Source organism: Alexandromys fortis, unplaced genomic scaffold (assembly GCF_014885135.2).
Source record: "Alexandromys fortis isolate MF-2015 unplaced genomic scaffold, M_Fortis_MF-2015_v1.1 scaffold_3, whole genome shotgun sequence".
In the NCBI taxonomy this organism is placed as follows: Eukaryota; Metazoa; Chordata; class Mammalia; order Rodentia; family Cricetidae; genus Alexandromys; species Alexandromys fortis.
The window spans coordinates 7,788,802-7,815,119 of NW_026067909.1; the positions used below are offsets into that span (position 1 = coordinate 7,788,802).

General features: G+C 54.9%; 1 protein-coding gene across 2 annotated transcripts; it reads left to right on the top strand.

The window, feature by feature from the left end:
• Window positions 1-3,178: 3,178 nt before the first annotated feature.
• Window positions 3,179-21,803, top strand: Pwwp2b (PWWP domain containing 2B). 2 transcript variants are annotated; one of them, XM_050137345.1, is made up of 3 exons: window positions 3,179-3,655; window positions 9,395-11,087; window positions 20,009-21,803. In XM_050137345.1, exons 1-2 carry the CDS (start codon window positions 3,531-3,533, stop codon window positions 11,067-11,069), a joined length of 1,800 nt encoding a protein of 599 aa, XP_049993302.1. In that variant the 5' UTR covers window positions 3,179-3,530; the 3' UTR covers window positions 11,070-11,087; window positions 20,009-21,803. The 2 variants fall into 2 exon arrangements, with proteins under 2 accessions (XP_049993302.1, XP_049993303.1); XM_050137346.1 differs by having other exon boundaries at window positions 3,181-3,655; window positions 9,395-10,782; window positions 20,009-21,799.
• The last annotated feature ends 4,515 nt before the right edge of the window (window positions 21,804-26,318 follow it).

A 26,318-nucleotide genomic window follows, 5' to 3' on the forward strand; every position in this document is an offset into this window, starting at 1 on the left:
TCATCAGGCACTATAAATCAAATAGAGTATTACAGTGTTAATAGACCATGATTGAGGTTCATGTGTATACATGACTTTCACAGATGGCCTTGCTCTTTTCCCCGATAGAAACCAAAAACTTTCTGGGAATATCACAAAGACCATAAATTTTTTGCAGTAAGTACTCAACGTCCACATGACTCCGTGTGACCTGGGCTTTTTCCTTATCTGCTGTTGTCCTACCCGGTGGTACACCAGGAACCATCTCGCTCTTATTTACTGAAAAAAAAAAAAAGGCTCCTTAGCAAGCCCTGAGACACTTCAGAAGCCGCCAGATTCATATGATTCTTGGTAAAGACACAAGTGTGACTTTCTTAAGAGGGCCACACCCATGCTTGGTTTTGCCTTATCCTTTCCCTGAGTGTCTTTCCCTTCCCACACCTCAGCCACTATTTAAATGTTAAAATCTCCCCAACTCAGAGCCTCACCAGAATGAAGGTCTCTGATCCCAGGCTGCTCGGAGTGGCAGCGTGGGGTTGTGTTTCCAGCCACTACTCTACTGGTGCCCCCACCCCCTCCAAGGTCACACTGAATACAGCAATCTTAACCCAAAGTCCATACCCTTAGTCAGTGGTTTTCTGGTGAGTTCTTTTCCTAATCATGAGACATTTCCTAATGGGAGAATGTCACAATTATCCCGATTTTTAGAGGGCAGGATCTCTTCAGAGCAGCCCTTGCAAAATGGCCAGAAGCCAGTCTAGCTTCTAACGCTCTGCTCTGTGACCTGTGGGAGGTCCAGGATTTCCAGCTACCAAGACTCCATGAGGCCTTGCCCTGGAGGACATCCAGGGAAGTGTGGCCTGCCCACAGTGCGCCCCCCCCCCAATCCCAGTGTACTCCAGTGCCCACTCTACACAGTACCTAGGGAACCAGGCTTTAGGGCCTGCATACCACCGGCCTTACTCTGTGTCTCCGCCCAGACCAGGCCCTTTGATTCTATCTCAGAAGCCTCAGCTCTGGCAAAAGGGACTGCAAACCCGCAGGGCCTAGTGAGTTCAGAACAAAGCAGCAGAGGCAGGCCCAGGTATGCTGGTGTGAGTGTGTGTTGTGGATCGCCAGTGGTCTGGCCAGGCAATCCTGGGACAGGCCTGTGGCTGGCTGTGGCAGCACGCTTCATGGTCATGGGTTGGGAGTACTGTGAGTCTCTCCTAGAGCTGGGGAGTGAGTCAGTGAGACTCAGAAGGGCCGTGCTCTGCCAAGACCTGCAGAAGTCATCTGTAAGATGGAGGCAAGGCACAGGGCTAGTGACAAATAGGGGCCAGACAGCTGTACAAGGTGAATCTTGAAGCCAAGCCCAGGCTCCAAAGGGGAAGCAGCTTGCTGCGGGCCTCCTTCCCTGTCCAGGTGGATGGGGGCTGGGAGGAGGCCCTGAAAGGCCATTGTTTAAATTGCAAATCCATCTCCTTGTTGGCTGCTTAAATATTCTACCGAACAGGTTTTTAAAAATGGCTTCCAAATACGCCATTAAAATACACACTACAAAGCTGGCAGGCAGATACAGAGAGCAGCACAAGTGGGCTGTGGCCCCTTCTCGCCACTCCCGGGCTCTGGCCACCAGCAGCCTAGGAGCCTCCTGCCACGGGCTGAACCCTAGGTTCTCTATGTCCCTTGTGTCCCTTACCACGACCGAACTACTCCTGCTGACATCAGGAACTAATAGAAGCCCCTCACCCACACAATAAGCTGGCAGTTTTCTAGGTGTCCCTCTGCCCTTGCCCCACAACCGAGCTTGACATCTAGCAAGCTTACTTTCCAGCCCTTGCCTCTATCACCTGAGGGTCCCTCCACAAGGGCGCCTGCTTGCTCGTGTCTTTTCCCGACTGCCTTTTCCTCACAGCCCCAGCTGCTCATAGCCCGTGGGTGTCCCCAGCTTGGGAGCTATTGAACTGGGGGAGGAGGTTCTGCTGTGGTCTGTCCTCCGCAGGCACACCCCCCCACCCCCCGCACTCAAGCACAGATGCTCAGTTGGTATCTGGGCTGAGGGAGTGGGCAGCCTCCTCCCACCAGCCATCCACCTGGGACTGGGCTGGCAATGGTTCCTGCAGCCACCATTTTTGCTCCAAATTCTGCTGCATCCAGCTCTGAAGACGTGAGGATAACAGACGCTTGGCGTGGGGGGGGGGGGTGGGCCGCCGGCGGGGGAGTTGCCCCTCAGCCGAACTCCCCCCAGGCTTTCTCATCTGCTCTGAAACTAGGGCTGCGAGGTAAAGAGGCGCCAGAGACAGCCTCGATTGTCCTTCGCCGCGTCTGTGCCCCAAAGCAGCCCCGAAGCAGGTCCAGCGGGGCAAGAACTCCATTCTCAAGCAGAGAGGAGCATGGGCTTAGGAGACCGGTAGTCAGGGCCTCGTTGCCCTCCTGGTGCCACCAGTGAAGGTGATGCAAACCAGGCTTAGGGTCCCGGGTCGCAGACGCCGCCGTTGGTCATTGCAACACGGCCGACCCTTGGGGATAGTCCGGTTACGGGTTCCGAATCCGGATCCAAAGTGCAAGTGTTTGCGGAAGCCAGAGAAGGTCTGGGGTGGCGGTCAGGCGTCCGCCGGGCGCCGCCACCTCCCACTCGCGACCAGCCTACCCCCGGAGGTTCGGCTGCACGCCTGGGAGCCTGGCTCTTGCTCTCGGGGGGCGGCTCTTTGTAAAGTACACTAGGCGAGGCGCTCCGCGGCGCCTAGTCCGAGGAGACCCAAGAGACTGGTCCTAGGGCTCTGGATGGAATTAGCCTCCCCAACGCTAGTGCTGGCCACCCCCGCACACTGTGAGGTCCTCAAACTGCCGCGAGTCCTATAGTCTCCCATGAGGCGTCGAGCACACCTGGCTAGCCCAGTGCCAGGTCGCCCGTGTCGTCATAGGCCTCTTGCAAGAGTCCCACTGGTGTCCCTCGGCACCCCGAGTCTCCTAAGCCAGGCCGGACTCGCTTCAAACACACGCGCCCACAGACTTTCCCAAGTACCGAATGGGCACAGGAGTCGTCCGTAGGAGACGCTGCCAGGGTACTCTAGCACAGACTGGTAGGCAGGGGACCCCAGGGTGCATGGGGGAAGGGCCCCAGGCTGCGCCGGGCTCAGGGAGTGGCCCCGGGACAGGATCAGGAAGGAGGTGGGGCCCGGGGTGGGACCCAGAGCAGCGGAGTGGGGGAAGGGCCTGGGCCCGGGGAGTGTCCCCGCCACCCCTCGGTTCCTGGCAGGGCCTCGTAGGGGGCATTCCTAGCCAGCGTGGCGGCAAGACTAACAAACCCTCCTCTCCGCCCGGTGGGGCCCCGCAATGCGTTGCCAGCCCAACTCTGAGAGCCGGCTGTGGGGCGCACGCTGCGGCCGGACCGCCCCACGCCCTCCGGCTCCCGGGAGCGCAGCCCGCGGCCGCGCGCCCCAGCCCAGCTCCGCGGTGGCGGCCGGCAGAGAGAGCTTTGTGACGTCAGGCGGCGTCACGCGGGGCTGACCCGGCGGCGGCGGCGGCGGCGGTGGCGGGCGGGGGCGGCCTCCGGAGGCGGCGAGAGCATGGAGCCGCGGGCCGGCTGCCGGTTGCCGGTACGGGTGGAACAGGTCGTCAACGGCGCGCTGGTGGTCACCGTGAGCTGTGGCGAGCGCAGCTTCGCCGGGATCCTGCTGGATTGCACGAAAAAGTGAGCGGGGCAGGGTCGCGGGCCCGGGACTCCTCGGAATCCCCCGGGACACTCCCCCGCCGATTCAAGGTTCTGATGCGGGCTCTGGGCAGAGCAGCAAAGCCCGGCGCCCGCTTTCAGTTTTTCTCCGGCCGGGGTTTCGAGGCGCGCCAGCTGGCCGCCGGTCTGGGTGCGAAAGTGGCTCTCTCCCAAAGTCGCGGTGACTTTCGGGGCAGGAGAGCATGCGGTCCCGCAGAGGGGCTGCGGGAGCCGGCCGGGACTCACGGGAAGCATTGCCTGAAACTCCGCGCATCTGCCATAATTAACGCACTTTTCTTTGTTCAGAAGCACTGTTGATTCGACTGTTTGCAGAATTGTGATTCGTTTAAGGGGGTCAGTTACTCGGTGGCCTCACCTGTCACAAAAGGGAGAGAAGCCCTATCTCCGTCATGGGTCCCGAGGCTTGTAGGAGTGGCTGGTGGGGACCAACTGCGACGACTGCGGGGTGTAGAAACACTGCCGTGGGCGAGGTGCCTCGCGGGGGAGTAGAAGATACAAGTTACAGGGCCAATGCCTCTAACTGGAGGGGCGCATTGGGCTCAGCTCTTGAGACCACCTGTGCACCCTTTGCAGGGGTTTCTGCAGCATAGAGCAGCCACCTGAACCCGGAGTCACATGGCAGTGCGCTGTCACTGCCGGATAAATGATTAGGCATTAATCAGACAGTGACTCTTCTGCTCCAGTTTGGCTTTATTATGGAATTGGGAATGGAGAAAGGCTCTGCTTTCAAAGATCCAACTTTTTCCCTTCCTAAAGCCCAGATTTTCCTGGGTTCCCAGCACAGAGCAGAGCCCTTCCTCCTTTGACAGTTACCCTGCTGACATTATGTCTTCATTAGATGTGCCAGAAGCCATTTATGCACAAGTCACGTGACTTAACATATGGCCTCCCGTGTGACTGGTGCCCCTCTCTTGTTGGTTAGCACAGGGAGTGCCTATGTGTTGGGGTGACATTCAGGGGCTGCCAAAGAGCCCACCTGAAAGCTTCCAGAGAAGGCCCTCCCCCACCCTGCTGTTGGCTGCCCTGGCCTCCCAGGGCAGGTCTGGCTCAGTCCTGAGCCTGCAGGGCTGCGCCCCTGCTCTACCTGTGCAGCCTGCTCTAGCCTCTCTCCCTAGAGAGTGTCTGCAGCAGAGGACCTGCAGCTCTTCAGGCTCCAGTGCTCAGAATAAGACAGGCCTAGGTAGTCCTAGCTTGTGGCTGAGACTTGTGGTATCCCTGCCCTGAGACCCATGGCTAACCTGGCTTACAGATCCACGCATCCTTCATGAAAAGAAGCTGCTAGTTTCTTGAGCATGGGTGATGGCAGCACAGGATGTGTGGATGTCTGTGCCCCACCGACTACCATAACCAGAGCCCCTTGGAGCCCAGCCTCGGTGGTCACTGTTCTTTGCAGTGACTTTGCTTGCAGCTGTGCCCTTGCAGAGAATCTGAAGATTAAAACTGCCCAGCCTTCCAAGGCTTGGCCTTGAAACTATTCTTCTATCTCCCCAACCCCTAATCTTTCCTGCAGGCCACGGCCGGTTTCTGTTTCCCGTGTTCTAGCCACAGTATTGTGAGTTTCAATGTTTACAGTCCTCCTTGTCAGGCAGGACCGAATACAGCTTAGGAACCATCTGGGTATTACTGGCAGCAGGGTCTGCTTTCAGCCTACAGGGTCCACACACTGACCTGCCCTCCTCCCAGGTACCAGTTTCTCCTCAGGGTCCAGTACCCGTCCTTGCTCCTATGGAGGCCCAGCCCTTGGATGTGAGCCAGGGAAGAGCTCCCTAGTGCTATTTCCTCCTACCTCAGGGAAGCCTCTAGGGCTCCAAACAGCAAGAGGTCCGCATTCCTGGGGTACTGGTAGGGTTTATAGGCATCAGGGCTCCCATAATTTGGGTACAGACCCAGTGGCCTGGTTGTCCTTTATGGTTCCTGATCACCGTGTGTCTCTTTTGCTAGATCAGAAGTGTCTCCTAGATGGCCCCATTCAGATGGGCTCCTGGGTGGAAAGGGTTGAGACTGGATCCAGCCACCGCCAGTGTTCATTATGGAGTCAGACTGAAAGATGTTTTCTCTTTCAATTCCCTTCCCTGTCTGCAGATGGCTGGGGAGCTCTGAGGGGGTCTTGCCTGCAAGCCACCTGGTACAGTGCCAAGTGCCACCTCCCACTTAGATCCTGAATCTGCTGCCTGGTAGCAGAGCAGCCTGAAGCAAGTTCTCTGCTGCTCTGGGTACCTGTGCATTCATTGCGCAGCCACGTTGAGCCAGGGAGTGGGCTGAGCCTCTGCCAAGCTGCCCGTGATCCCTACTTGCAAACTTGAGGATCCCTTCCGAGGTGTGCTGACCCAAGTCATTGATGAAGGGTTGGGATTGACACTATTCTGCAGATAGTGTAGAGGTAGGTCTCTTCTGACTGAGTACCAGGTGAGGGAACCTCGACTAAAGGGTAGCCTGCAAGCAGCCAAGGCTCACTGACTCAGGACTTCTAATCTGAGCTGTTGATTCTTAAACGTCACCACGCAACCCCTGAGCCCATCTGCTGGGGTGGTCAGCGTGGCATCCTCTGGGACTAAGACCACAGCCACTCCTGTCACCAGACTAAGGGCATCAGGTTCTGTCCTGGAATATGCCGTCCAGGATGGAGGCTCAGCTGCTGATGGGTATTCGTGAGATTATGTGGTAGGTGCAGAGGTTACATTAGCGCTCATGCTTCCTCCTTGCTCTCAAGGAACTGGAGGGTCCCAGGTGCTTTGTACATCACAGCTGGTGTGCTGCGGTCCAGGCTGACATGCTGGTCTTGGGGCCTTTACCATAGTCAGTAGGCTGACTGGACAAGGAAGACATGGAGGTGGGATGGACTTGGTCTGAGCTCGTAGGGGAGCTTAGGACTTTGGGACAGTATTGGTGCTATTGTATATATGAAGGGCCAGGCAGGTTCAATTGGACGCTCTGGAGAAGGGGCTCCTCTGGTGTCCAGGCTGTGACTTATCCTGAAGATCTACTCACCTTAACTCCCAGAGCAGAGGTGGCCCCTAGAGTCCTTGGTACACTTAGCAGTCCTGAGCAGCCTACCCTGCAAGACCTTCCTGCTCAGAGCCCTGTCCAGTTCTAGTCCTATTGCTCCCTGGCTGTTTGCCGGGCTATGGAGAGACTGCATATACTTTCTAAACTAAGCAAGCCCTGGTGAACAGCCCAAGGTGGGGCCTTGGGTGTTTGGACTTGGGCCTTCCTGGGGCTTGCAGGCTCCTGGCAGCATAGCTCTGTAGAGAAGTTTCCGCAGGCTCCCGCCCAGCTTTGCACATCCGCATGCCTCTGCTCCAGGAGCCTGTTGACTCAACCCTCAGGCAGTGGCGGGATGGCCTCTGCCACCACAGGATGAGGGAGGAAGGCCCCAGACAGGCGGAGTGGGTGGGGGCGGGGGGCTGCCACTTGGGCGCCAGCAGCCCCATGAGTCCAGGGTCTGCCTGAGGATCTGGGAAGCAGTGTGGAGGCAGCTGTAAGCAGGGCAGCAGAGGGTTCTGGCAAGCAGCCAGAACTGTATTCTTACTGTCTATGAGCTGGTCTTAGCCAGACTACTCTGGGTGATTGGCTAAGACATATACCCTCAGGTGAGTCCCCAGGGACATGATTTGGTCACTGGTGTCTTGTTGAAGACTTTGGGTCTGGTCATATGCCCCTAGGACTGTGTGTCCTCATCCATGCAAAACAGGAGAGCCTCAGTATGTTCCCGGTCCCCGTAGTTAGTACTGCTCTTGCTTTTGGATATGGCCCTGAGCTGCTTAACCTTGCTCAGTTTCCTGAAATCAGAGGTTCTTTGCTCTCCCTCAGAGTTCCCAAAGATGCTATGCTTCTAGGAGATACTGGTTCCTACACCGGGGAATCATTCCCTAATCTCCAGGCACCTCTCCTGCATACCTACCCTCTACCCAATGTTAGCCATCCCCAAAGCTGCACCCATTCAGCAGGCCCTCTTCATCCATTGTGAGCCCTATCAGGCTCCTCTCACTGCCAGAGCCTTTGCACTTCTTGTAGGCCTCTGTCCTTGAAACTGACCAGCTTGGGCTACAGCCTGGTCTTGCCAGGGTTGCCAAGCCTTGGGAGCCACAGGCTGTAGCACACCGCCCCCCATGGGCCCCAGGCCAGGTCACAGTTTGTCCGCTGGTTTTTCCCTGTGCCGTTTCCATCTCCATGTTTGGAGGTCATGAATCTCATCTCATCATAGCACTGGGCTGCTGGGACTCATTTGCAGGTCTCCTCTGTGAAGAGGGACTGTCACTGCTCGTCATTCTATGGAACTACTAAAGGGTTAAGGGAGCTTAAGTCACAGCCACAGCCTCTGCTGCCTAGAGGCTGGAAGCGCTAAAACTGAGCCCTGGAGCTCCCTGGCCTCCCAAAGTTAAGCTGTTGGCCTCAATTACTTTCAGGACTCCTAGGGGAAGGTCATCCGCCAGGCTGCCTTGACCTAGGGTGAGCTGTTCAGCTGTTTACCCACCAGGCAGGCCTTGGGTGTGGCCGGAGCAGGGGCAGGGCAGCAGCTCTGGGAAGGAAGAGTGGCTGCCTGCTGCCAGGGCCCTGTCGTTTCTGAGAAGACCAGCCCCAGCCTGTGGTGGTGCTTGAGAGCCCTGGCCCAGGTCAGGCCCTGGGTTTGCAGCCAAGCACTGGGTGTCTTTCTTCAGTATGCAGTATACCTAGGATTCTGAAGCTGTAGCAGGCAGACCCCCTGGACAGAGGGTCCTCTGCTACAGCACCTGTTAGGTGGTCAGCACAGGCGGCTGGAGGGATGGACAGAGAAGAGGAATCCCTGCTTCAAGTCTTGGATGACTGTGGAAGCAGGCAGGGAGGTGGCTTTGGATAGTAACCATCCATCCCGGGCCTCTTCTCTGTCCTGCCTCCCAAACCAGCCACTTGCCATTCCTTCCTGTTGTCCTATGGCTTCCTCTAGCCCCTAATCGTGTCTGGGTAGGGTACCATGTTCCCCAGTTCCTGGGATGATCTTCTTGCCCTCTGCTCCCTTCCCGGGACCTGATGTGTGTTACTCTCACAGGAATGCTGGTGCTCCCCAGGGTGGATATTCCAGCTTCCCCTTTCTCCCAACATCCTCATTATGGCCCTGTGTTGTTTTCTGAGGGTGGAGCCCAGGGGTGACAGGTTGGCTGATGAGCCTTTCTAGGGCCCATGGAAGCTCAGGCCAATTGTGAGACTTTGGGAGGTTTTAGAGCCCAAAGGCCCTGCTTCGGTGCCTCTGGTCTCTAGGCAGCAGAAGCTGTGGCTGTGGCTCTGGATCTGGCCACATGTGGCTCCCACCCTGCACGTGTGTATTAGGCATCTGGAACCAGGGTGCTCCATAAGATACTCTTTGGGTTGGACTTGCATGAGGTCCCCAACAAGCTGGGTCCCTAGGTCTCTAAAGGGAAGGGACAGACAGCTAAGGCACATGAACAGGGGCCTGGGCTCTGTGACTCCTGGTCATAGGGCAGGTGGACGCCCTCTCAGACCACGCCCAGAATGCAGATGTTCTTCTTAGGCTTCTAGAAGCATTGGAAGCCTTCAAACCATATGTCATAGGACACGCAGGGCCTGAGTACCTGTTTAATGTTAACCTACCGCTCTGGATCTCGATACAGAGAGCCTCCCAGGCCTAGAGTGTGTTAGGTGACAGGTGCTGGGTGTAGCTGGAATCCCCACCATTCTCACCCCGATTTTGTCCCTTTCTACCAGGTCCGGCCTCTTTGGCCTGTCTCCATCTACTCTGCTGCCTCTGGCTGACAACCCCTCTGTCATCAGCTGTCATGGCCAGGGGCCTGAGAAGGGACCTGGAGAAGTGACACAGCCGGGAACAGGACCTCTGCCTCCTCAACACAAAGACCAGTCCCCTGAGAAGGATCAGCCTCCCAAGACAGCTGGGCCCGAGCTGCCCCCACCTCTCATACCCCCTCTGCCTGCTGGGAACCTGCCTCCCTTTCCACCCTACTTTGAGGGTGCCCCCTTCCCCCACCCACTATGGCTGAGAAACACCTACCAGCAGTGGGTGCCGCAGCCCCCACCCAGGACCATCAAGCGGACCCGGCGGCGACTGTCCCGCAACCGGGATCCTGGCAGGCTCATTCTTAGCACGATCCGCCTGCGACCACGCCAAGTGCTGTGTGAGAAATGCAAGAGTACTGTGAGTCCCCAGGAGGCCAGTCCTGGTCCCCTGACCACCTCCAGACCTCGCCGGAGGCTAGGCAGTGGCCCCGACAGTGAGCACCGGAAGCCAGAGGAACCTGAGGACAGTGACTCCATAGCTGCCGCCCCAAGGAGGAGCAAGAGAGAGAAGCGGGAAGAGGATAGGGTTCCCGGAGAGCGTGTTCCACGGAGCCCAGTCATCAAGATCTCCTACAGCACACCACAGGGCAAGGGTGAGGTGGTTAAGATCCCATCCAGAGTGCATGGCTCTGTGGAGCCCTTCTGCCCTCAACAGTCCCTACAGAATGGCAGCCAGGACTTAGAGGTCGCGAGGGATGTGGAGCCCAGGGGTGGTGGTGATCGACCGCCCAGCGGGCATTCCATTCCCAAGCTGAAGCTGACTCGTCCAGTGCCTCCCATCTCAGACCTGCCGCCTCCCAAAATCCGCTTGAAGCCCCACCGGCTGAGGGATGGGGAGCAGGAGCCTCTATATAGGGCTGAGCTGGTAGAGGAGCTGAACGGATGCCCACGAGGCCCCCTGAGCAGCTCTTCTGCTCTTTTTGCTGATGGCTCTAACCATGGACTGGAGGACTTGTCTTCTGGAAGTTCTGGTGAGGACGATGACCTCAAGAGGTTTCCTCAAAGTAAACACGGACGCAGTAGCTTGACTTTTCTCGTCGACTGCCCTGGGAGGAGAGCAGATTGTACCAGTGAATCTGTGTGCAGCACCGACAGCCTGGATGAATTGAAATCATCTGGTTCAGAAGTGACATCTCCAGACACAGGAGACCTGTCATCTGGTGACAGTGCCTCTGTTCCTTCCTCTTCTGCTGACACTCGCCAGACAGTCCCTCCCCTCACGGTCAGGCTGCACACGCAGAGCGTCTCACAGTGTGTGACTGAAGATGGCAGGACGGTGGCTGTAGGGGACATTGTGTGGGGTAAGATTCATGGTTTTCCTTGGTGGCCAGCGCGTGTCCTTGACATCAGCCTTGGCCAGAAGGAGGATGGAGAGCCCTCTTGGCAAGAAGCGAAAGTCTCATGGTTTGGGTCTCCAACTACATCATTCTTGTCTATTTCAAAACTGTCCCCTTTCTCTGAATTTTTCAAACTGAGATTTAACCGTAAGAAGAAGGGGATGTATCGGAAAGCTATAACTGAGGCTGCCAATGCCACACAACATGTGGCCCCAGAAATAAGGGAGCTCTTGACCCAGTTTGAAATGTAACTTTGGTTCCGGGAGCAGGTGAGTGTTGTGTGCACTGAGTGCCTGCTGTTCCCGAAGCAGTGATCCTGAGCCTGTGTCAGCATCCAGCCACCAGGGAGCCAGACTTTGGTCCTGTTGCTCAGCAGGGGCTGTCCTAAACACTAGTGCCCTCACTGATGTTATCCCCGAAGCCCACACATCCCAGCAGATTATCGGGTGTGTTTGCGATTGAGTCTTGCAGCCAGTTAATCAAAGGAAACCCTCCCTGTGAGTTTTCTGCTAGGATACTGAGAAAGGGATGCAGTTTGCCTGACCCTGACGGGGTAAAGGGAGAGCAGAAGGACAAAGGGCAGTCCATCATCTTCTGTCACTCTGGGGGAACTTCTTTTACTCTCTTCCCTAGTAGCCTTAAAGCTCCTGCTTATGGGGGTGCGTGCCGTGCTGGCCAGGCATCTGACTGGCAGGGAAGGGGGCCATGGCAAGGAGCGCATCTTACCCTCCAGTGGAGCTGGCCTCAGCTCCTCAAGTGGGCTGTTCCCCTCGGCACACCCCCTCCCTCCTTCGCTGCAAGTGTGATGGTTCCTGGATGTAATGTAGCCAGTTCTGAGGGATGGGTGCTCTCTGCAGTGTCTTGATCTCTCCCAGGCCAACTCTGTAGCAGTCAGTCCTCAGATGGGTCTGGGGCATTGTGCCATGTGTGGCAAGAGAGTGTCATCATTCAGCCTTGTAGGGTATCACGCGGTGTGATCACGTGGAGTAAGAGACTCCGGTGGATCTGTAGTCACCATGTGGGGTGTTTAGAAACATGAGGGCTACAACCTGCCTGTACTTCTCACTGGGTGTACTCACATTTGAGAGCCGCTTCCAGCTGTGACTGACTGCCCTGTTGATGACTCTTCGGGCTGGCCTAGCGCTCCCTTCTTGGCTCCAGGCAGCCTCTTTGTTTCTTCTTAATCCTTGGCTTCATGTGATCTCATAGTGCAGGAAGACAAGAGTAACGCATCTACCTCTAGCCAGACCCCTGACTTGAGGTCTTAGTGCCTTCAGTGGCTTATGTGCCCAGGGCACTCGCTCATTCCACAATTTTGGCGTCACTGGTTTCTTGGACGATAGCCTTTCGTTGGTCTTTAAGGCCTTAGCAGGTTCAGGAGGTCTGGTTCAGGAAGAGGGGTCCGGGTTACCTCCCAAGCCCATTCGCTGCTCTGCCAGTTGCATTGGAGGCGCCAGGAGAGGAAGCAAGACTTGAGAGCAGGCTTGGGGGGGGGGCGGGGGTCAGCTCTCAGGCTGTTCTGGCACCTACCCTCTCCACTGGTCCCTGGTTATGCATAAACGCTTTTTCTCTATGCAACCAAGCGAATTTCTACTCAATTTTGGGACCTTTGTGTAGAATGAGGCAGGTACAAACAGGCATGGTAGCTGTGGCAGCAGCCTCCACATCGCTTTTTTGGGGGGTGGGGAAGGCGGTTTCAAGACAGGGTTTCTGGTGTAACAGCTCAGGCTGTTCTGGAACTCTGTAGACCAGGTAGGCCTTGAGCTCACAGAGCCCCACGCACCTCCCCTGGGATTAAAGGCACGCACAACCACACCTGGCATTTCTGCTTATCTTAAGGCAGCACTTCCAACAGGCTAATCAGAGAAAAGTCAGCTGTCCTGCCCTGAGTCCTGGTGCTGTATCCTGGCCCTAGTAGAACCTCACCTGCAGCCACACCCAGTCCTGGCGTGCTCTTCCCCTCGCTGTGCCTAGCTGGGCCCCTACTCACTCTCTTCCCTGCCTTGGCCCCTCTGTTCAGCAGCTGGTCATGGTACTGGCTTGGCTGGAGACAGTATGGATGAAGGCTGAGAGCCCCTCTCATGTGCCCCCAATTATGTGGCATCAACCCAACTCCTGGTGAGAGAGGGAGTGTAGCCTGACTTTCAGTTCCCATCATAGCAGCTGTGTAGACCAGGAGGCGACCCCTGGGCCCTGGAAGCCCAGCCAGGCCTTAGCTGCACTTTGGAGAATGCTGCCTTGTAGGTTCTGGGCTGGCCCTGCTTATCCGGAAGCAGAGGAAAAAAATCTCACCCAACTGGTTTGCCTAGCCCCAGGACCTGGGCTGTGCCTGGACCAGCATGCACCCAGCAGCCCTTTGCTTTCTGGGAGTGTGGAGCCCTGGGTCTCTATAGCAGCAGAGTGCTCAGAGGTGCTTGTCTGGCTGGTGTTTTGGTTTTGTAAGGACTTTATAAACATGGAGAGGAGGCTCCTGCCAGGCAGGTCAAGTGCTCATCAGTGATCCGAGCTGGCGTTTGCAGCCAGAACCTCCTGCTGTATGACTGGGGTTCCCTGGTGGACAAAGGCACTTTGCAGTGTCCCTCGTGTTAAACCCTTCCAGCCTACACTGGTGTGTGTGTGGGGGGGGGGACCCGGCCCTCCCTAAGTAGAAGCTGTTGAAATGGTGATGGGATCCAGAGGGTGTAATTGCTGGCCTGGACATTAGAGAACAGGCAGCTGCCCAGGGATGGAGCTCAGGTAGGAGAGGCCGGATGGAGGAGGTCGGCTTCCTGGTCCAGCTCACTGGCAGGCCATATCTGGCCCAGCAACTACCTCAAGACAGCTGTGATGGGGCCGCAGTTCTTCAGGATTTGGGGGTGTCTGTGCCACTCTTGGGTATGCTGGGAGCCATCACAGGAAGCACAGCCACCTGGTGCCTTCCAAAGGCACTGAGCTCAGTATCCCACTCCTGAGAGACCCTACACCTTGACGGATGACAAGGACCAGCTGAGGGGGACTTGGTGTGGACACCCTGCACACTAGGCTGGGAAAGAGGTGCCCTGGCCCTTATCAAGGACTTTCCTGGGACGTGGTGTTATTCGTGTGTCATACTCAATGAGTCCTTCAAGAAGTCCTGATCCAGGTGGATGGGCTAGGCTCCCCCCATTCTGTCCGTGCACAGAGATCCCAGTTTCCTTGTGTGCCACGAGGTGACAATGGCAGCCGTCTCGTGGATGAGTGAGGGGTATAGCAACACGATGGGCTTAGGAATGAACTTGGAGGTGATCATATCTTCTCTAGCTAGGCACCAGGGGTTGTTTACCCAGGGGCTCTGGTATGAGTTTAGTAGCTGGGGCAAGAAACTCTTGCTGTATCCTTTATGTAAGTAGGGCCTACACCCCTGGGTGGACAGGGCAGGCTTCTGCTCCCACCCATGCTGCTGCCTGAAGCCTTGTAGAAGCTGACCACCCAACTTTGTCCTACATATCAGTGGGTGCTCTCCAAATGGAGGGCTTGACTTTCCCTACCTCCCAGACCAGCTAAGATGGAGAAGGGTTGGTTTGAGTCCACATTCTTGAGGCCGTGCTACTTTCTCTCCAGCCCCTGGTCCTGCCTTCCTCCTCTAGCTAGTGTGTCTGTCACCCACCCTCCAAATACTCCGTTGGATATGGGCTAGCAGGGTAGGTAGAATCCTGGAGGCATTTGTGAGTCACAGTTCCCAAATTAGCGTGTCATAATCACACAGGCATGCTCCGGGAAGGAAGGGACAAGGGATTTGGAGCAGATCTTACGGCGGAAATCCAGACCTGCGCTGTTACCTGGGAAGGCTTCCTGGAGAAGGTGACTTGAGATCTAAATGGGGTGTAGGGGATTGTGGGGGGGCAGTTCCAGGGCAGACCCTGTTCCAGGTGATGTGTGACCCCCATAGACTTCTGCAGTGGAAGACTCAGAGCAGTGAGCAGGTTCAGTCATTTGTGCTGAAACAAGCTGGGGAGTGTGGGCAATGTGGTGTTAAATCGGCAAACGAGAGGGTGCTGCCTCTTCCTGCCCCACAATCCCTGACCTCACGGTGACCCTGGAGGTGACGAAGTGCCCACGGCCTGGCTTAAAGTGTCTCTAATGAAAAGCTCAGAGCTCTGGTACCACAGGCTAAAGGTGAGGGGTGTTCAATATGGCATTGGTGGGGACAGTACTGTGGGGGACAGAGTAGGAATGAGGACCTTGCTATGGCTGGCAAGGTTCTATTCAGGGCCTCAGTGAGGAGGGATGTGGTGGGGGTGGTAAGATGTGGCACCATGGAAGGTGGAGGGTCCAGGAGAGTGACCTGACTACCGCCAAGGACAGGAAGGAGTATGGGATCAGAGAGGAGGGCTCAGGGCTAACAGCAATAGGGCGGGGCCTTGCTTACCCTGTGCCGCAGCACTCTTAAGAGGTACAGCATGCCTGCCCTGGTATCCTGGGAGCTACAAGGGTTGATGATGCCTCTTTTCTGTTTTCTGGAGTGCCCAGGCAATCTGTGGACAGAGTCACAGCGTTGGCAGGTAGCCAGCACAGTGCTTGGCTAGAAGCCATGCCACCTCGCTACAAGGACGATGGGGTACCAGCTCAGGACCCAGCCCTAGGACTGTGGAGACACCAGATGCCCCAGACATGGGAGCATGCAGGCCCCAACTTTTGAGTGTCCAGGCTGCTGGCTTGAAAGCTTTCCCAGGAAGCACAGCACACCCATGCCTTGGACGTTCCGCTTTGCTGGACTGTCATCCTCCCTAGAGTCAGTTTGTCCTGTGGCCATGGTAACAGACCTCCACAGAGTAGGGCCTACAAACACCCCCATGTCCTTTAGAGTCAGAGGTCTGAGAGCAAGGCTTGAGCCCAGCTGGGCTCCCTCTGAAAGCTGGGGCGGGGGAGCCAATTCTGGCTCCTGGTGGCTTTGGGTGCTGCTGACTGTGTGTGGCAGTGTCCCTCTAGTTTACTTCCGTAATCTTGGAGCTTCCTCCTCTTCCTCAGTGTCGTGTCATAGGCTGCCCTTCTGACAAGGACCCATAGTGACTTTGGGGGCCTCCTGATTAGCTAGTATAATCATCTCAGAAATATCTAATTGGTTGTATCTACAGAAGTAAGCCATAGACGTTGACACGCCCAGGCTGCAGAGACTAGGGTCTGAGTCTGTGGGATACCATCCACCTCTCACTCATCCCCTTCAGGCAATGGTCCCAGAATGTTTTTCATCAGAGTACCTGTTGCACACTGATTGCCAGTGCTCAGCCTCTCGTGTAACAGAGGGAAGACTGAGCTTCAAGGATAGACGAGCCCAGGGCCCATGGCAGCAGCAAGGGCCACCGCCTCCGTGCCCCACACCACCAGTCTGGTTGTAGAGTAGCACCTGCAAAGAGCCATTGCATTGTGGAGATGGAGGGGGTCTGTGCTCGAGGGGAAGGCACTGTTGTTCCAGAAAGATCTGCCTATGAAGGCGTTTGGAACAGCCGTTTCAGGGAGTATCGTGGCCCCTCTCGCTTTCCTGCTTCTTGACATTTATTTCTCCAGGGAAAGTAGATATTTTCAGGATCCAGTCTATCGCAGGTGCTAGTGCATTGTGAGTGCTGGGTGGAGAGCCCCATCCAGTCTTTGAACAGCATCCCTTAGTGAACCGCGCCGAACCAGCTCGCTTTCTTCCAGCACTTCCGCTCTCCCGATGGGCTGTCAGCTGACTTCTGTGTTGCTTTCAGGGAATTCAGGTCCTCTGGGAAGGTTGTAATTATTTTGTTCCAGAAGGAAACTAAGGCCTATAATTCCAGGCCTTCTACAGGGGCTCAGGCTTCCCCACCCACTGGCTCCCAGTGGCCTGTCCCTGCCACTGCCCCTGGGTATCATGCGGGAGCCTGCAGGCAGGCAGGACAGTTTGGGGGAGGTAAATGGGAATAGCAGGTATTAAAGTGTCTGGGGCATCACGGGCCCTATCCAGAGCCTCCAAATGTACCTGCCTGTCTGAACCTCTTGGGCCAAGTACTGCCAGTTTTCTGTTGAGAGGCCATGGTCTCAACACCCATCTCTGGATGATGGTCCCTGAGTCCACCTACTTTGGGCTTCATCCCCTCCGTGGACTGCCCATCAAGAAGTCACTGTCTTTGGTCAGTCAAGGTTCTGACTTGAGGCTGCCACATAACCTGCTGTCTATAGAGACTATAGACACTTGTGGTGGTTTTGAGACTCACCTAGTCACTGGTGAGCTCACTGGGTCACCATTCCTCAATTACGCCTGTTCTCCCAGCTTGGTCAAAGTGGCTATCCAGTATGGCCTGGGTGAACCATGGGTAGATTCCGAAAAGACTGTCAGGGCAGGTGTCCAAGCCAGTGTTTCCTAACAGCATAGCGCTTGTCACCATCCCCACTGCTTGCAGCCAGCAAGAGCTCCCCTGCTGCTGGGCTTGCCCATTCTAAGTCACTTGCCCCATCAGCCCCAGGCCTTCAGTGCCCACAGCATCTGGTAGCAGCCCTGCTTCCTGCCGCACCCAACATCACACTTTGGTACTCTGTATGTTTTCTGGCCAAGCCTGAGGCCCTCACACTTCCTGAGAGCCCAAGCCTGGGTCCAGGCTGCCCAGTGCTCCCAGCTCACTCTTGCTCCTGAGCTATTTATTGGCTTCTGGTGTTAATACTGAAAATTGCTTTTTTTTCCTTATAGCAGAGCTTTAACTTCTAATGGTATTATAATCATCACTAATTTTACATATGCAAAACTAAATTGCTCTTAATAATACAGATTATACATACAATCTTTTCCTGCATTACAATACGATACAAATTCGGCACATAAGCTCACTAATGCCATCCACGGGGGAGGGGAGCTGGCCACCGAGGTTGCTCCAGTGATAGATAACACAGCAGTCTAGGGCCTCCACATTCCTGTGCTTCAAAGGCCTTGAGGACAGTTCCTCTCTGAGTCAAGTTGTGACGCAAACGTGACAATACAGGCTTGTTTCATTTGCGTTCAATACTGGATTGTTGAAATCTGTGTCTTGAAGTACTGTGAACATTTCTGCTTGGCATCCATTCCTCATGGTCCCTCCTGACCTGCTCACAGCCAGCATCCTAGTCTGTGAGCCGTGTCCTTCTGAGCTTGCATAAGAGGCTCCCGAGCAGCAGCCCCTGAGGGCTGAGCAGCGTCAAACATCATCTACTTCCCAGTTGTTCCTGTCCTTTCTTTGGGGATCTGAAGGGTGAGCCCTCTAGGTTTCTTAGCTGTGGAGAAGGCTGGGTCTAGGTAAAGAGGTGCTCCGAGCTGCAGGGTGGGATGTGCTGGGTAGAATGATGATCTGCAGGTTTCTGGGAGGTCTGGTGTTCTAGGGTGTCGACAGCTCAGAGCAGCTAAGCCTGCTCTGCCATGCGTGCTGGTCACAGTGCTGGTTAGGGGCCAGCTCCCTGAGAGTGGGAGGGAAAGGCTTCTTTGAAGTCTACAGTTGTAGGACAGAAAGGCTGGAGGCCAGGAGTCTGCTCCTCCCTGAGCCTGTCCTTTTCCCCAATGAAGGCTTCTAAGGCTGGATGTTTAAGAGCTTTTCCAAAGGTCAGGCCGTGGTGACTAGAGAGACTTTGTCTCCCAGGGCTGAGGGGTTGTTTGTTGTTGTTTGTGTTCGTTTGTTTGCAGTAAAACGTGGCGTCAATACGAGCCCCTTTCAAACCTAAAAGCACTCATGAGAAGGGGGTTCTAGTCATGCTGCCCACCTTCACCCAGCTATCCCTGTTATATCTATGCAGATCCTAGCCAGACCTTATAGGCATGCCAAGGCCGTGCAGAGATCTGGGACTCCCTACACACAGTGGCTATCTCTCCTCGTGTGTTCCAGCCTGAATACTGGGGTAGTGTCAGCCTGTGGGGCCAGGGTAGGTCAGCATACTGGGCCCCAAGAGCGTTGGGTGATATATTTATGGGCCACCTTCACTTTGCTGCTGGGGTGATGGAAGAGGCTCCTTGCCCCAGGACCTGTTTGCACACGGCTTTCTAACCAACAGAGGCATCTTGGTAATTGAGTTTCTCCTTTGATTTTTAAGAGCCTTCAGGGGCCCTTTGGTTCTGCAGATTGTTGACTTGCTGCAGTTGCTCAGGGTGTACATGGGGACATGTACAGAAACATGCACACGAGCAGAGGATCCCCTTTATGCCTGCTGCAGTGGGATCACAGGTAGTCACCACACCCATCTGGGTGCGATGGCTCTCCAAACTCCACTCCTTGAATTTGCTCAGTAAAGTCTCTCCAGCCCCTGGTTTCCAGATTCTTTCGGGTTAGGCATTTCCTGTAGCCCTTTTCCTAGGGAAGCCGGGGATTTTGTGTTCTCTGAGCATTCTTCCCCATCGACAGGTGCAGAGGCTTAGCTTGCCGAATGAGAATCGGGTGGGTGTGAGTAAATGAAACCCCTCCTGCAGATTCTGCAGGGTTCTGCTCTCTGAAGTTGGCTGTAGCCCTACTTCCTGTCTGATTTGCTTTATGGTCAGTTCTTCTGCCTGCCTGTCTGCAGCTCTGAAGAGAAGTCCTCCAGTGCTTCAGACCTGTTCAGTATCCATTTTAGTTTAAGGCTGCTGAGTTGACATGTTTCTCCAAAACACCTCAGCTAAGCACAATGCTTACAGAGATCAGTGCTCACTGTATAGTAGCAGCGGTCAGATTTGGAGCTGCAGAATGGCTGTATCCATAAGCTAGACACCCCGGGCTGGTGCCACACCCCCTCTCCGTCTACACACACACACACACACACTCATCATCTGTTTCTAGGTCTGTCTTTCCTCATCTTGGGGGCAGAGAACGTATCCTGGTGAACGGGAGATCAGGATTCCTTGTCCTGTGAGCTCATTGCTAGAACAGCAGATTTTCCCCCCACAGCTTCCTAGGGTTTGGCCCTCCTACTGGACTTGGCAGATCCTGTGGTCAAAGCCTCCCACCATCTCAGACCCGCTACCTTCCTCAGGCATGGCTAAGCCATGGGCACCAAAAGCTATGAGAGAACAAAGGAGACATGGTTCAGCAGCCTGGGTTCAGCAGCCTGGGTTCAGCAGGGCCGGCGGGGAAGCTGCAGCCTTTGGGATCTCTGCAAACCCACAGGGCCCAAGGGAGAAGGCCGAGGAGACACTGATGGAAGCGCGGACATGCTCAAACCCTCTAGGGTCTTATTCCCTATGCTTGACCCTTTGGTAACGTCTACCTTTTCTGCTTCTTCCAAGGTCACCGACAGTGAGGTTGGAGCTGCTGTCCTGGAACTTCCGTCCAAGGGGCCCGTGTGCCTCTGGCTGGCTGTGTGCAGAAACCTGCTGGGCACAGCGGTCAGCCTGACTCCGGGTCCCCAGAGGAGCAGGTGTGCATGGGGAAGAGCCCAGCTCAGGGCACCTGGCTCCTCTCGGCTGAATGTATCTGTTCTTATGACTCAGGCTTCAGCATTCCTCGCTGGGAAGTGTCCTGGAGCTTGGTGACATGTTTGCTGCTTTGTGTGTTAGCAGCTGCAAGGCTTAGGCATCCTCAAACAGAAGCAGGGCCTTCTGCCCAGCCTGTGAGACTTCTGAGTGGGTGCTGGGCGTAGCTCCAGGGCACCCTCCTGGGCCTGGCCTCGGCTGTTCCGCTAGAGCCATTCTGCAGGCTTGAGGAAACCAAACTGCATTGCACGTACGGGGTTCTCCTCCTCCAGCCCTTGGGTGTCGGGGCTCTGTGCACTTGAGCCAGGAGCCAGCCTAGTTGCATCTCCTCCACATTCCACTCAAAGCATGGGTCCCTGGGCTCGCAGCCCTGGCCTGCAAGGCTGCCTCGATCTGAGATGCTGCTATGTCATCTACTGTGAGGGGGAGAGGGGGAGGGGAGGGCAGAACTGAAAACAGGCCTCAGGTTAGGACATACCAGCTCTGCCCTGTGAGGCCGCATTCCTTTCCCCTCTGTCACTTCCAAGACCAAAAAGAAAACAGAAAGAAAAGAAAACTGTCTCTGCCCCTTTGTTCAAGCCTGAAGAGGAATAAACAGGAGTCTGGGTTGAGGCTCTTGCCTGGATAGCCTCAAAACTGCACCTGCCTGACCTGTGAGAGAAAGCCTTCGCCTCTAATGGGATGAAGGTGGGCCAGGGCCATCCCTGTCGAGGTGGCCGGTCACCTGACCTGACGGGGTGCAAATCTGAAGCAGGCGCCCCTCTTTGCTCTAGGTGGTGGTTTCCATCTCCTGCCTCGGGCCTCCCTCCTGGTTTTCTGTTCCACCCTAAGTCCCTCAGGCAGAGGCTGCGGCCTGGAATGGTTTGGCTCTTTTCTCCCACGGAGCCTTCCATCTCCCCATTCTGTCTTTGCTCAATTAGAGCTAAGGGACATCCTGAGATGGCGGTAGTGGCTTTTCTTGTTCCTGATTTTAATGGAAAATATTCTGGGTGTTGAGGGTGCCACAGCCCTCAGGAGGAACCTGTGGGCAAGGTGGGAGCACTGTCTGCCATCGAGGTCTTCCCCAGGCACAGCAGAAGGAGGCTGATGCAGATCCATTACTGACCAGCCCAAGGGCTGCGCTAATGGTGCCCTGAGGTTCAGGATCTGCCCTTTGGAGTCAGGAGAATGTTTTTCCAACTCCTTGTAGCAGCAAAGCCTTCGCCACAGTCATGCTCTCCAGAAAGAAGCGACACCAGACACTTGTCCCCAAGAACCTACACACACACACCATCTCTCTGTTTTCAGGGTCTCTCCCCACCATCCTGGAGTCCCTTGTGTCCAGAGAGATGTGTCTTAGTGAATGGGGGATTCTGGGGTTCCTTGTGCAGTCGGCCCATGGCTAGAGCAACAGATCTCCCCAGCACCCCAGTGTCTGACCCTAAGAACCTTTAAAAAAATCACACTTAGAAGGGAGGACCTTGCACAAGAGGGGACTTTGGAGGAATGAGAGCAGTCAGCCTTGCCATTGTGCTCCCACCACCCCTGTTCTGAGAGGAGATGGAAGAGCCACCCACAGCTGTTTCCTGGGCATGGCCTCCCCACCTTTGGCCAACCAGCCCCCCCCCCCCCCCCCCCCCCCCCCCCCCCCCCCCCCCCCCCCCCGCAGTCGCTCTGGCCAACCAGGAGCCCTACAGTCACATGCTGTACCATGCCCTTAGTTGTGCTTCCTCTCAGGGGTTCCCCAGCAGAGGCTGAGCTGGGGGAATTCATGCTTCCAATTATCTTGAGCCAAGTGGTCCCTGCCATCTGGGCCTGGGACAGAGGTTTGTCTCTTCAAGAAGCCCGTTCTGCTGGGCAGGGGGTGGGGATCTATCTGAAGCAAACAGAACCAAGCAGAACCATGTCTGTGCTTTGTCTGTGGAGTGCATTATATACCCTCAAGAGCATTAGTTCAGAGCCGGGTATGGTAGGCAGAAAGATCTAACAGTGAGGTTCAGGCCAGCCAGGACTACACAGTAAAACCCTTTCTCAGAAAAAAAACAAACAGATCAGGAAAGGTCACGGGCACCTGCCCCCGGCTCTACAGAAGACTGAAGAAGGAAGCTAGCATGACGTGGAAGCACTGTACCCTGGCTACTCCTGCAGCAGCTCAGAGGGGGCTGGCCCTGCCTTCTGCCCATAGATGTCTACAGCACCCACATTTTTGAACCACAGGCCCTGGCTGAGCCTGTTAGTGCCTGAAGAGAGGAAGACGAGGAGTTCCCTCTGCAGTCTGTCTCCAGGCACCCTCTTTTAGCCCAGTCTGTTGGGAAGGTACTGTTCTAGTATCTCTGTACCAGTATCTCTGCTGAGGGAGTTTAGGCCCAGGAGCACCTGCCGCTGGGCAACTCTCAGCCGCACACAACTGTTACTAGGCCAAAGCTCCTGACAGGACTTAGGCCAGTGACTGTGGCATGGTCTAATGTCTGTGAAAGCAAGCTCTGTGTCAGAGCAATGTAAAAACGACTCTTAGAACTCGGATCTGGGCGTCAGAGGATGGGGTCAGCTGTTGTCTTCTCGCATATGGAGAGGGCTCTTGCAAGCTACCCTGCCTAGTAGGTCTCAGAGCAGACAGCCGTGGGCACCTTATCCTAAGGAATCGAGAGACCTCAGTGAAAAACAGTTCTCTGGATACGGGGTGTCCCCGGAACACTTGCCCTGTGTAGTGGTCAAGGACCCTGTACCTGTCCTAGACAGGGTCACTTGCTATGATTAACCACCATGACCAAAATCACGGTGGGGAGGAAAGGGTTTATTTGGTTTACATGTCCATACCATAGTCCATCATTGAAGGAAGTCAGATCAGGATTCTGGAGGTGGGAGCTGATGTAGAGACCATTGAAGGGTACTACATTCTGGCTCACTTCCTCTGGCTTGCTCAGCTTTTTTTTCTTTGATTAAAATTTTTTTTATTATTTTTTTTCATTTAAAACAATTTTTAACTTTAAATATATTTGATCATATTCTTCCCTTCCCCCAATACAACAGCCCCTTAAATCAAGAAAATGACCCCCCAAAACAAAAAAAAATCATCAAACTGTAAACAAATAGAAATATACACACAGAATAAACTGTAGCATTTATTGTATGTTATTGAACTATTCTGAACATGAGGCCTGCCCTCGAGTGGTTGATATACCCAGTGGCACTCCATTGGAGAAAACTGGTTTTCCCTCTGCTAGCAGATATGAATAACAGTTCAGTTGTTAACCTTTACCCTAATGGCTAGGATTTCATTCATTTATTCACTTTTTTTAAAAAAAATTTATTTATTATGTATACAATATTCTGTCTGTGTGTATGCCTGCAGACCAGAAAATGGCACCAGACCCCATTACAGATGGTTGTGAGCCACCATGTGGTTGCTGGGAATTGAACTCAGGACCTTTGGAAGAGCAGGCAATGCTCTTAACCACATTTATTCACTTTTTTAAAAAAGTAACAGTAAAGTATAAGATTAAAAAAAAAAAACATCAAAATTGGTCAAGACAAACCAGCAGAAGGAAAAGAGCCCAAGAGAAGACACAAGAATCAGAGTCCCGCTCATTCAGCACACTCAGGAATCCCATGAAAACTCAACTGGGAGCCATGACATGAGCCCAGAGGACCTGGTGCAGACCCGTGCAGGCCCTGTGCATGCTGCCCAGTCTCTGAGTTCGTATGAGCTTTGCTCATGTTGATTTAGAGGGCTTTGGTTCTTTGGAGTCCCCTATCACCTCTGACTCACTGCCTCCTCTTCCACAGAGTTCCCTGAGTTTTAAGGAGAGGGAATTCATTTAGCCTGCTTTCTTATAGCACCTGGAACCACCAGCCCAGGAATGGCACCCCTCACAGTGGGACTCACATCAGTCACTAAGATGACCTCCTACAGGCTTGCCTACAGCCCAACTGATGAAACATTACTCACCTGAGCCTGTCTCCAATGGCTCTAGTGTGTGTCAAGTTGACATAAAACTAGCCACCACAGATGGGGTGCTCTACCTCTGTAGAACATACTACCTGTATGTTCAGCATACCACTGGGGAGTCCTGTCACCAAAACAGAAGGAATCCTTGCGTGCCTGACATTTCCCAGCATGATGGAAGTCCCTCTTGTGTCCCTTGGTAGTATTTCCTAGAGAGGCCAAGGCTGTACTGGTTACACAGATGGCTGGGTCAGTCCCTTTGTCTAGTCACTAGAACACGGATGCAACCTGATCCCGCTCAGTTCCTTGTCCTAAGGACGTCTTGCTTGCCCACGGAAGGTCAGTGCTCTCTGCAGGTGTGCACAACCTCAGAGGCCCAGGACACCAAAGCTTTCAGGAAGGGTACTCAAGAGAGTCCTAGAGTCCTGAGCTAGCCTGTGCTCCCTGCCACCCTGCCCCCACCCCCACGCCTGGAGAGAGCAGCTGTCCTGGGGCATAGATGATGCTTCAGATCTAATGAGAAGTGGAGGTAGCTTTAAGTCTTTAAGAATATCTTTTTAAGAAGTACATTAGAGCTGGGCAATGCTGGCACTCAGGAGGCAGAGGCAGATGGATATCTGTGAGTTCAAGGCCAGCCTGGTCTACGGAGATAGTTCCAAGACAGCCAAGGCTGCACAGAGAAAACCACCCCTCCTCCCTTACCCCTAGGTTGACCCCAATGGAAGGTGACATCTGACTCTTCACAACAACTCTCAGGATGACCCTCCTCCTAGTTCTGGTGAATTACCCTTTGAAGAAACCCTGACACAAAGGCTCGTTTTCCACGAACATTTGACACAGCAGGCCTCTGTGTAGTCAGTGGTGGACAGGTCACTCCATGTGACTCTTGCTTCCCAGCTGCCCTGGGTGCCATGCTCTCTGCTCTGGCTTCAGATGACTGATCCACGATGGCCTGTCGCCAGCACTTCCATCTGATACACAGAAGGGCTGTCCAAGGTTGCTAGCTCCTTTTCCTCTCACTGTCTGGGAGGGGGAGCTCCCGGGGAGATGGCAGGTGCAAACGTTTGGATTTCAGGTACTAGCCAGGAGTGTGGGGAGTGTGCCTTGTGTGAACTTGGAGACATGGCCAGAGAGAGCTGGTACGGAGCCGCCCCACCCCCCCCCCGCCCCGCCCCGTGGACTCCAGAAGGAAAGAGCTGGTCCACTTAGAGCAGAAATTGGCTGGGTCTCTTCTGTCATCTGCCCCAGAGCATGGCCAGGGAAGCTCCAACACCTTCACCTTTAGAGGCAGGTGGGTTTGAGTGATGCTGTAGCCAAGGGGGAGAGGGTGCTGGTGTAACTCCTTCCCGGAATGGTGACAGCCTAAGAGCAGGCTCTGTGCCACCAGTCAGTCACCCAGCGTCTTTCATGTGAGCAGCTGTGCCATGACCCTCACTATTCTGACCCTGTGGAGCCTGGGTGGAGAGTGGCATGGAGCATCTGTGGGCAGAGCCCCAAGTAATAGAGTCCCAAGCATGCCCAGGGCTCTCTCTGCCCTGTCACTTGCCTCCCCATCCCCCACCCCTGCCTGCGCTGCTCCTACCCACGCCTACCCAGCTTCTACTCCCCCAGCACCTCCATGTTGCATCCAGGGCTGGACAGACCTGACATGGCTCTGCACTCCTAGGGCTACCTCAGCTATTCCTGTGCACACACACACACACACACCTTGACCCCACAGCCCAGCTCTCTCTCGGGTCTCTTGTGGCTCAGAAGGAGGTGGGAAAGGAGGTAGGCTGGACACATGGTTACACCATGAGCCCCATATCAAGCCTGAAGTCCTACACTATAAACTGTAAGAAAGGAAGGCTTAGCCCCTCCCCACCCCAGCTATCTCCTGGTCTCTGTCCACTGAGAAGGAAGGCCCCAAGCCTGGACACTTCCAGATGCTGCCGAGCGGTGCCACACCCCTCTGTGGTTTCTCTTTCTCTCCTACTCGGAAGTAACCACTGTTGGTGGTAGAAAAGTAGTAAGAATAAAGTAAAAGAAGATAAAAGTATATGAGTTCTGCCCGTATGTGCTTTGTTCCTTCTTCCCAGAGAGTCTTCTGGAATTCACAGATGTTTGCTCTTCAGTGTTGGCCTCCAGCCACCAAGAAGCTCCGCCTGTCTCTCCCTTCCATGCTCCCCATGTCCTGGGATTCCCCCTGCCTGCCCGACT